At 43.6% G+C, this 10936-nt stretch overlaps 1 protein-coding gene across 1 annotated transcript in view; it reads left to right on the top strand.

The window, feature by feature from the left end:
- The window catches only part of LOC111966043 (dynactin 4), a 23091-nt gene extending 13252 nt beyond the window's left edge, over positions 1–9839 (top strand). Inside the window, exons 7-12 of the mRNA XM_070444175.1 lie at positions 2386–2495; positions 2627–2700; positions 2817–2871; positions 3479–3586; positions 4677–4774; positions 8276–9839. Coding sequence (XP_070300276.1) covers positions 2386–2495; positions 2627–2700; positions 2817–2871; positions 3479–3586; positions 4677–4774; positions 8276–8492 — 662 coding nt within the window. The 3' untranslated portion in view covers positions 8493–9839. The remainder of the gene's footprint in view (positions 1–2385; positions 2496–2626; positions 2701–2816; positions 2872–3478; positions 3587–4676; positions 4775–8275) is intronic.
- Positions 9840–10936: the final 1097 nt, after the last annotated feature.

The raw sequence follows: 10936 nt of genomic DNA on the forward strand, positions 1-10936 counted from the left end.
TTGTCTAGTGGACCGGTGCTTGTTGTCTAGTGCGACCGTGTTTTTGGTTGTCCTAGTGGACCGTGTTTGGTTGTCTAGTGGACTGTGTGTTTTGGTTGTCTAGGTGACCGTGTTTTGTTGTCTAGTTGGACCGTGTTTGGTTGTCTAGTGGACCTGTGTTCTGTGTCTAGTTGGGACCGTGTTGGTTGTCTAGTGGACCGTGTTTTGGTTGTCTAGTGGACCGTGTTGCGTCTGTTCTAGTGGACCGTGTTTGGTTGTCTTTACGTGTTATGTGACCGTGTTTGGTTGTCTAGTGGACGTGTTTGGTTTGTCTAGTTAGGACCGTGTTTGGTTGTCTAGTGGACCGTGTTTGGTTGTCTAGTTGACGTGTTTGGTTGTCTAGTGGACCTGTTGGTTTTGGTTGTCTAGTGGACCGTGTTTGGTTGTCTAGTGGGACCGTGTTTTGTTGTCTAGTTAGACCGTGTTTGGTTGTTCTTAGTGGACCGTGTTTGTTGTGTCTAGTTAGACCGTGTTTGTTGTCTAGTGGACCGTGTTTTGGTCTGTCTAGGATAGACCGTGTTTGGGTTGTCTAGTTAGACCGTGTTTGGTTGTCTAGTTAGACCGTGTTTGGTTGTCTAGTTAGACCGTGTTTTGTTGTCTAGTAGACCGTTTGGTTGTCTGTGGACCGTGTTTGGTTGTCTAGTGTGACCGGTGTTTGGTTGTCTAGGTGACCGTGTTTGGTGTCTAGGTGACCGTGTTTGGTTGTCTAGGTGACCGTGTTTGGTTGTCTAGGTGACCGTGTTTGGTTGTCTGGTTGACGTCTAGGTGACCGTGTTTGGTTTGTCTAGGTGACCGTGTTTGGTTGTCTAGTGGACCGTGTTTGGTTGTCTAGTGGACCGTGTTTGGTTGTCTAGTTAGACCGCGTTTGGTTGTCTAGGTGACCGTGTTTGGTTTCTCTGGTGACCGTGTTTGGTGTTCTTAGGTGACCGTGTTTGGTTGTCTAGTGGACCGTGTTTGGTTGTCTAGTGGACCGTGTTTGGTTGTCTAGTAGCCGTTTTGGTTGTCTAGGTGACCGTGTTTGGTTGTCTAGGTGACCGTGTTTGGGTTGTCTAGTGGACCGTGGTTGGTTGTCTAGTGACCGTGTTGTTGTCTAGTTGACCGTTTTTGTTGTCTAGTTGGACCGCGTTTTGTTGTCTAGTTAGACCGTGTTTTGTTGTCTAGTGGACCGTGTTTTGTTGTCTAGTTGGACCGTGTTTGTTGTCTAGTTGGACCGTGTTTGGTGTCTAGTGGACCGTGTTTGGTTGTCTAGTTGGACCGCGTTTTGTTGTCTAGTGGACCGTGTTTTGGTTGTCTAGTTGGACCGTGTTTGGTTGTCTAGTTGGACCGCGTTTTGTTGTCTAGTGACCGTGTTTGGTTGTCTAGTGGACGTGTTTTGTTGTCTAGTGGACCGTGTTTGGTGTCTAGTTGGACCGCGTTTTGTTGTCTAGTGGACCGCGTTTTGTTGTCTAGTGGACCGTGTTTTGTTGTCTAGTTGGACCGCGTTTTGTTGTCTAGTGGACCGCGTTTGTTGTCGTTAGTTGGACCGTGTTTTGGTTGTCTAGTTGGACCGCGTTTTGTTGTCTAGTGGACCGTGTTTTGTGTCTAGTGGACCTTGTTTGGTTGTTCTAGTGGACCGCGTTTTGTTGTCTAGTTGGACCGCGTTTTGTTGTCTAGTGGACCGTGTTTTGTTGTCTAGTTGGACCGCGTTTTGTTCTAGTGGACCGTGTTTGTTGTCTAGTTGACCGTGTTTTGTTGTCTAGTGGACCGCGTTTTGTTGTCTAGGGACCGGTTTTGGTTGTCTAGTTGGACCGCGTTTTGTTGTCTAGTGGACCCGTGTTTTGTTGTCTAGTTGGACCGGTTTGGTTGTCTAGTTGGACCGCGTCTTTGTTGTCTAGTGGACCGTGTTTTGGTTGTCTAGTTGGACCGCGTTTTGTTGTTAGTTGGACCGCGTTTTGTTGTCTAGTTGGACCGCTTTTGTGTCTAGTTGGACCGCGGTTTGTTGTCTAGGTGACCGTGTTTTGTTGTCTAGTTGGACCGCGTTTTGTTGTCTAGTTGGACCGTGTTTTGTTGTCTGTTGGACCGCGTTTGTTGTCTAGTTGGACCGCGTTTTGTTGTCTAGGTGACCGTGTTTTGTTGTCTAGTTGGACCCGCGTTTTGTTGTCTAGTTGGACCGCGTTTTGTTGTCTAGGTGACCGCGTTTGTTGTCTAGTTGGACCGTGTTTTGTTGTCTAGTTTGGACCGCGTTTTTGTTGTCTAGTTAGACCGCGTTTTGTTGTCTAGTTAGACCGCGTTTGGTTCTAGTTAACCGTTTGGTTGTCTAGTTAGACCGCGTTGTGTTAACTCCCTGGTGTGTGTTATGTATTACAGTGACCACCTTGCGTCAGCGGCTGCTCCAGCCTGACTTCCAGCCTGCCGGAGCCTCTCAGCTCCACCCCAAACACAAACACCTGCTCATCAAGCGCTCTCTGCGATGCAGGGTCRGTACATGACACAGTACTTTACACCACACTAACCTTCTCAAGAAAGGGCATTTTTCTACTATTTTACAGTTGTTTTTCTGTCATTTTATCTTGATTAGTCATGGTAGAATTGTTGCTTTTCTTCCTAGAAATGTGAGCACAATCTGAGCAAGCCAGAATTCAACCCAACTTCAATAAAGTTCAAAATCCAGCTGGTGGCTGTGTAAGTATTGCTTAGCATCTCCTCTGTACCGAACATATTCACCTTGTATTCTACTCTTGAATGGTGGTTTTGTTGTATTATTTCTCAGTAAAGTGATGTTATTTTCACTCCTAAAGGAGTTACATCCCTGAAGTCAGAATAATGTCCATTCCAAACCTGCGCTTCCAGAAGGCAAGTCAATTATTCAATTATCGGAATCACGTCCCAAAACATGTTCGAAGACATTCTGTGTCCACATCGTTGTCTGTAGAGAAGCAGAATATCTTACAGTATGAGTGGTATCATGTGTCTGTAGGAAGCAGATGACTTACAGTATGAGTGGTATCATGTTGTCTGTAGGGAAGCAGAATGATTTACAGTATGAGTGGTATCATGTTGTCTGTAGAGGAGCAGAATGACTTACAGTATGAGTGGTATCATGTTGTCTGTAGGGGAGCAAATGACTTACAGTATGAGTGGTATCATGTTGTCTGTAGGGAGCAGAATGATTTACAGTATGAGTGGTATCATGTTGTCTGTAGAGGAGCAGAATGATTTACAGTATGAGTGGTATCATGTTGTCTGTAGGGGAGCAGAATGACTTACAGTATGAGTGGTATCATGTTGTCTGTAGGGGAGCAGAATGACTTACAGTATGAGTGGTATCATGTCTGTAGGAGAGCAGAATGACTTACAGTATGAGTGGTATCATGTCTGTAGGGGAGCAGAATGACTTACAGTATGAGTGGTATCATGTCTGTAGGAGAGACTTACAGTATGAGTGGTATCATGTCTGTAGGAGTGTCAGGTGCTGCTCACCCTGACCAACCCAGTGGAGAATATTACCCACGTCACCCTGGTGGGCTGTGAGGAGGGAGACCCAGAGGACATCAACACCACTGCTAAGGTACTGCTGACTCGGGTTGCAAAGCTACCGGTAATTTACCAAAGTTACCGGGATCTTTAGTAAGTTTGGTAAGTAACAGATTGCCATAGATTTTCTATCGCAACTTTGGTAATTTATACTTCAAAACATGTATTTTTTTTATCTCTGTATCCATGAGTTTCTAATAGATGGACCATGTGGTTCAAGAGAAAATAGACGAATGAATTGAAAAAATAATCTAATCAACAATGGCTGTATTTTCACTCGGTAACTCTTCTATTTACTTCTATCTATTTACTTCTATCTATTTACTAGTTTGGCCCCAAAACATTGACAGCAAATACATAGTCACAGTAAAATAATAATCAAAAATATATATTTATTTATATWWAAAAAWWWAAAAAATATGCATGCATGCAGTCCCAGTCAAAAGCTTGGACACAAACTACTAATTCAATACCAAGAGTGTGCAAAGCTGTCATCAAGGCAAAGGGTGGCTACTTTGAAGAATCTCAAGTAGAAATGGCTGAAACCCTCATAGTAAACACCAATGGTAATCACTAAGTTGATGGTTTACATTTAGGATCTTTATTTATTTTTTTACAGCTTTCTCATTCTTAATTATATATTWAAAAAAAWAAATAATGTAATTATTTTGTGAAAAGGCCATACATATAGAGGGCCAGCAATTATTAGACTCCTATGATAAGCTAAAGTACCCAAAAGGGCCACTAGATGTCTTGTGATAGATTTACATCATTTTTATTTAATCAAATTTAACCTTTATTTAACTAGGCAAGCCAGTTATGAACAAATTCTTATTTACAATGACGGCCTAGGAACAGTGGGTTAACTGCCTTGTTCAGGGGGCAGAACGACAGATTGTTTACCTTGTCACCTCGGGGACTCGATCTTGCAACCTTTCAGTTACTGGCCCAACGCTCTAACCACTAGGCTACCTGCCGCCCCAAAAAGCCTTGAACGATACCACAATTCTGGTAGTTTACTGGTAAATTTAGACCGTTTCCAGTAAAATACCCWCCCTTTACAAACCTACTGCTGACCTCTCACCCCTTACCTCTGTTGTTGATGTTAATATTGTTGTTTATAGGTGATGGTTCCTACCAAGGAGTTGGTCCTGGCAGGGAAGGATGCTGCAGCAGAATACGACGAGTTGGCTGAGCCTCAGGACTTCCAGGACGACCCAGAGTAAGTCCTTAAGTGAATTATGGTCATATCATATTTTATACAGTAGAATTAAGCAATAAGGCCCGAGGAGGTGTGGTATATGGCCAATATACCACAGCTAAGGGCTGTTCTTATGCACGACGCAATGCAGAGTGCCTGGACACAGCCCTTAGCCGTGTTAWATTGGCAATATACCATAAATCCTAGAGGTGCCTTATTGCTAGTATAAACTGGTTACCAACGTAATTAAAGCAGTATAAATAACTTTTGTCGTACCCGTGGTATACAGTCTGATATACCACGGCTGTCAGCCAATCAGCATTCAGTGCTCGAACCACCCAGTTTATAATGTAGTATATACAGTTGAAGTCGGAAGTTTACATACACCTTAGCCAAATACATTTAAACTCAGTTTTTCACAATTCCTGACATTTAATCCTAGTAAAAATTCGCTGTCTTAGATCAGTTAGGATCACCGCTTTATTTTAAGAATGTGAAATGTCAGAATAATAGTAGAGAATTATTTATTTCAGCTTTTATTTCGTTCATCACATTCCCAGTGGGTCAGAAGTTTACATACACTCAATTAGTATTTGGTAGCATTGCCTTTAAATTGTTTAACTTGGGTCAAGCGTTTCGGGTAGCCATCCACAGGCTTCCTACAATATGTTGGGTGAATTTTGGCCCATTCCTCCTGACAGACCTGGTGTAACTGTCAGGTTTGTAGGCCTCCTTGCTCGCACACGCTTTTTCAGTTCTGCCCACAAATTTTCTATGGAATTGAGGTCAGGGCTTTGTGATGGCCACTCCAATACCTTGACTTTGTTGTCCTTAAGCCATTTTGCCACAACTTTGGAAGTATGCTTGGGGCCATTGTCCATTTGGAAGACCCATTTGCGACCAAGCTTTAACTTCCTGACTGATGTCTTGAGATGTTGCTTCAATATATCCACATAATTTTCCTGCCTCATGATGCCATCTATTGTGTGAAGTGCACCAGTCCCTCCAGCAGCAAAGCACCCCCACAACATGATGCTGCCATCCCCGTGCTTCACGGTTGGGATAGTGTTCTTCGGCTTGCAAGCCTCCCCCTTTTTCCTCCAAACATAACAATGGTCATTATGGCCAAACAGTTCTATTTTTGTTTCATCAGCCCAGAGGACATTTCTCCAAAAAGTACAATCTTTGTCCCCATGTGCATTTGCAAACCGTAGTCTGGCTTTTCAATGGCATGTATTGATCACATCTTTACTAATGCTGCAGCAATTAGCTTGAATGCAGTATCCAGATCCATAGGATGTAGTGATCACAATATAGTAGCCACATCTAGGAAAACCAAAGTTGCAAAGGCTGGGCCTAATATAGTGTATAAGAGGTCATACAAGAAGTTTTGTAGTCGTTCCTATGTTGTTGACGTAAATAATATTTGTTGGTCCGTGGTGTGTAATGAGGAGAAATCAGACGTTGCACTTGACACATTTATGAAATTGCTTATTTCAGTTACTAATAAGCATGGACCCATTTAAGAAAATTACTAAAAACGATTAAATGCTGTGGATCAATGAGGAATTAAAAAATTGTATGGTTGAGAGGGATGAGGCAAAAGGAATGGCAAATAAGTCTGGCTGTACAACCGATTGACAAACGTCCTGCAAATTGAGAAATCATGTGACTAAATAAACAAAGATGAATGATAGTAAAAAGCTTTGAGGCACCTTAAATGACGTTTTGGGGAAAAAAGGCAAACTCAGCTCCATCATTCATTGAATCTGAAGGCTCATTCATCACAACCAACTGATATTGCCAACTACTTCAAGGATTTTTTCATTGGCAAGATTAGCAAATTTAGGCATGACATGCCAGCAACACTCTGATACTACACATCCAAGTATATCTGACCAAATTATAAAAGACAAGCATTCTAATTTTGAATTCTGTAAAGTGAGTGTGGAAGAATTGTTGTCATCAGGGTCTGACAACTTGGATGGAAAATTACTGAGGAAAATAGCGGACGATATTGCCACTCCTATTTGCCATATTTTAAATTTAAGCCTACTAGAAAGTGTGTGTGCCCCCAGGTTTGGAGGGAAGCTAAAGTCTTTCCGCTACCTAAAATTAGTAAAGTCCCCTTTACTGGCTCAAATAGACATGCCACCAGAGGTCTCTTCACAGTCCCCAAGTCCAGAACAGACTATGAGAGGCGCACAGTACTACATAGAGCCATGACTACATGAAACTCTATTCCACAAAYTGCCTTCATTTTGCTGGACCCCAGGTAGAGTAGCTACTGCCTTAGCAGCAGCTATTGGGGATCCATAATAAATACGAATACGTCGGTGTCCGCAACATGGCTGGTTTTCCCTTTTGTAGTCTGTGGTTGTCTGTAGACCCTGCCACATATGTCTCGTCTGAGCCGTTGAATTGCGACTCCACTTTGTCTCTATACTGACGTTTTGCCTGTTTACGGAGGGAATAACTACACTGTTTGTATTCAACCATATTCCACGTCACCTTGCCATGGTTTAATGCGGTAGTTCTCGCTTTCAGTTTTGCGCAAATGCTGCCATCTCTCCACGGTTTCTGGTTAGGGTCGGTTCTAATAGTCACAGTGGGAACAACATCCTCTATACACTTCCTGGTGAACTTTGTCCGTGTAAACGTCAATGTTATTCCCAGAGGCAACCCGGAACATATCCCAGTCCGCGTGATCAAAACAATCTTGAAGCATGGATTCAGATTGGTCAGACCAGTGTTGAATAGTCCTTAGCACGGGTACTTCCTTGTTGAGTTTCTGCCTATAGGAAGGGAGGAGCAAAATGGAGTCGTTATCTGATTTGCCAAAGGGAGGGCGGGGGAGGGCCTTGCAGGCATCTTCAAAAGGCGAGTAGCAGTGATCTAGTGTTTTTCATAAGCGAGTACTACAGTCAATGTATTGATAGAACTTCGGTAGCATTTCTCAAATTTGCTTTGTTAAAATCCCCAACTACAATAAATGCAGCCTCAGGATATGTGGTTTCCAGTTTGCATAAAGTCTAGTGTAGTTCTTTGAGGGCCGTCGCGGTATCAGCTTAAGGGGGAATATACACGGCTGTGACTATAACAGAAGAGAATTCTCTCGGGAGGTAATATGGTCTGCATTTGATTGTGATGTATTCTAGGTCAGGTGAACAAAAGGACTTGACTTTCTGTATGTTATCACAATCACACCATGAGTAGTTAATCATGAAACATACACCCCCACCTTTCTTCTTCACGGAGAGTTCTTTATTCCTGTATGCACAATGAACTGAGAACCCAGCTGGCTGTATGGACAAGGACAGTATATCCAGAGAGAGCCATGATTCCGTGAAACAGAGTATGTTACAGTCCCCGATGTCTCTCTGGAAGGAGATCTTCGTGCTGTATGAACTGAGGAGCAAGGACATTAGTTTAAAACAAGTGTACTTTATAGGGAATAGGGTGACATTTTACYTCTGCCCCTGGTCTCCTAACCTTCCCTCTCTGCTCCTGTCTCTCCTCCAGCGTGGTGGCCTTCAGGAAGTCCAATAAGATTGGTTTCTTCATCAAGGTGGTCCCTCAGCGCGAGGAGGACGGGGATGTCACGGTGTCCTTTAAGATCCGCCACGACTTCCGCAACTTGGCGGCTCCCATAAGGCCGAGCGAGGAGGGCGATGCCCCCACCGAGGCCATCTGGCTCACACACCACGTAGAGCTCAGCCTGGGGCCGATCATAGCGTGAAGAGCTTACACACACACACCGAATAAATATATTTTACACACACACACACACATAAGCAGAAACTCAAAATACACATATACTAAGTATACAAAACATTAAGCTCTTTCCATGACAGACTGACCAGGTGACTCCATGTGAAAGCTATGATCCCTTATTGACTTCAATCAGTGTAGATCTAGGGGAGGAAATAGGTTTAAAGAAGGATTTTCAAGCCTTGAGACATGGGTTGTGTATATGTGCCATTCAGAGGGGGAATGGGCAAGACAAAAGATTTGAAGTGCCTTTTGAACGGGGAATGGTAGTAGGTGCCAAGCGCACCGGTTTGACTGTGTCATCAAATGCAACTCAACTCTTTTCACACTCAACAGTTTCCCGTGTGTGTGTATCAAGAATGGTCCACCACTCAAAGGACATCCAGCCAACTGGACACAACTGTGGGAAGCATTGGAGGCAACATGGGCCAACATCCCTGTGGTACACCTTGCTACACCTTGTAGAATCCATGTCCCGATGAATTGAGGCTGTTCTGAGGGCCAAGGGGGGGGGGGGGGGTGCACCTCAGGTTCCACCTCAGGTTCCTAATGTTTCGTATAATCAGTATATATAGTAGAACAAGAGAGAGAGGACACACTAACAGATATACAACAGACACACACACACACACACACATTGTACATGCATTGGATCACATATCTCACACACACACACTTTTCTGTACCCTCAAGCAGTTCCAGAGACCCTTACCTGCTTCACGCTTCAATTTAGGCATTATCTTCATCATCCTCCTCTAAGGATGAAGATTATTTACCTGCATGCTATGCCAGGCTACATCTACCTACTAATAAATGTATCTTAGATGATGTCATTACTGTACTCCTCTGGGTTGAAGATAGGGTGAGACTGTCATTACTGTACTCCTCTGGGTTGAAGATAGGGTGAGACTGTCATTACTGTACCTCCTCGCTGGGTTGAAGGTAGGGTCAGACTAAGGATTTGGGAGTTATTTTTGCTGTTGTCTTCAGTACTAAAGTCCAGTCAGTTCTATTAGCAGTATTGAAGTAGTGAGACCTGTAAACGTGTCAGTTTGTCTGAGGTACTCTGCAGCGGTAAGATTATATTACTTTAACACTATCGGTCAATTATACATTTKAATTAAATGTRAAGTTTATATTGATTGGAGGGTTTCTACTGAAGATGTGACCAACAGGGAGGGGCTGGTAGCAATGTATTACCTTTCACTGGTACCATTCTGATTTGTCTGGAAGGAATTTCCCCCTTGGTTTGTTAGACAGACCCTTACAACAAGGTTAACCTGTACTGGCTAATAAAATTAATGTTTTAAAAACACCTTTTGTTTATTGTGTTATTGGAGAGGAGTCKAAGGCAATGGACTCAACCCTTAAAAAAACGAGACGAGGACCAACCAACCAAAGATCACGAGCCTAACTCACTGACAGTTTCTTTAATTATAGTTAAAATCAGGACTTTATTATAATAATTTTATTGTGTTTTTACCTTTTTGGATTCATGTGTTGTTTATTGGTTGTCTTTAAACTGTAGTCTAATCAATTTGCCTTTTGTCATTTAGTGCATGTTGACAGTGCCACCACAAGGTGGAGCTGTAGGGTTGTTTATGAAATGGTGTAATGGCATGCTGCCTCCTGTAGATGGCAGCTGTGAGTCACTGTCAATAGTGATTTATATTTTACTAGGCAAGTCAGTTGAGAACAAATTCTTATTTTCAATGACAGCCTAGGAACAGTGGGTTAAYTGCCTTGTTCAGGGGCAGAACAACAGATGTTTACCTTGTCAGCTCGGAGGATTTGATCTAGCAGCCTTCCAGTTACTAGTCCAACACTCTAACCACTAGGCTACCTGCCGCCCCTACACTCTAACCACTAGGCTACCTGCCGTCCCTACACTCTAACCACTAGGCTACCTGCCGCCCCTACACTCTATCCTCTAGTACTGCCGCCTCCTACATCTACTCTAGGCTTACCTGCGCCCTACACTCTACCACTAGCTAATGCGCATCTACACTCTAACCTACGTAGCTACTGCTGCCTCCTACAATCTTAACACTAGGCTACGGCGCCCCTGAACTCTAAGACTAGGTCTACTGCCGCCCCTCACTCTAGTACCATTAGACTACCTGCCCCCCGTAACTCATACCACTAGTCTAGCTGCGCGCTACTCTAACCATCTTGGCTACGGTGCAGCTACACTCTAGACACTAGGTTACTGCCGCCTACACTCTAATACTAGGCTAGCTGCCCGCTAACACTCTTAACCAGCTAGCTTGCCCTACACTCTAACAACTTAGGTTCTAGCTCGCCCTAACCTAAATAGCTACCTGCCCGTCCCTACACTTCTACCCACTAGGCTACTGCGTCCTACACTCTAACACACTAGGCTTACCTGCCGACTACACGATCCTAGCTAGC

This window comes from Salvelinus sp. IW2-2015, linkage group LG6.2, assembly GCF_002910315.2.
Source record: "Salvelinus sp. IW2-2015 linkage group LG6.2, ASM291031v2, whole genome shotgun sequence".
NCBI lineage: Eukaryota > Metazoa > Chordata > Actinopteri > Salmoniformes > Salmonidae > Salvelinus > Salvelinus sp. IW2-2015.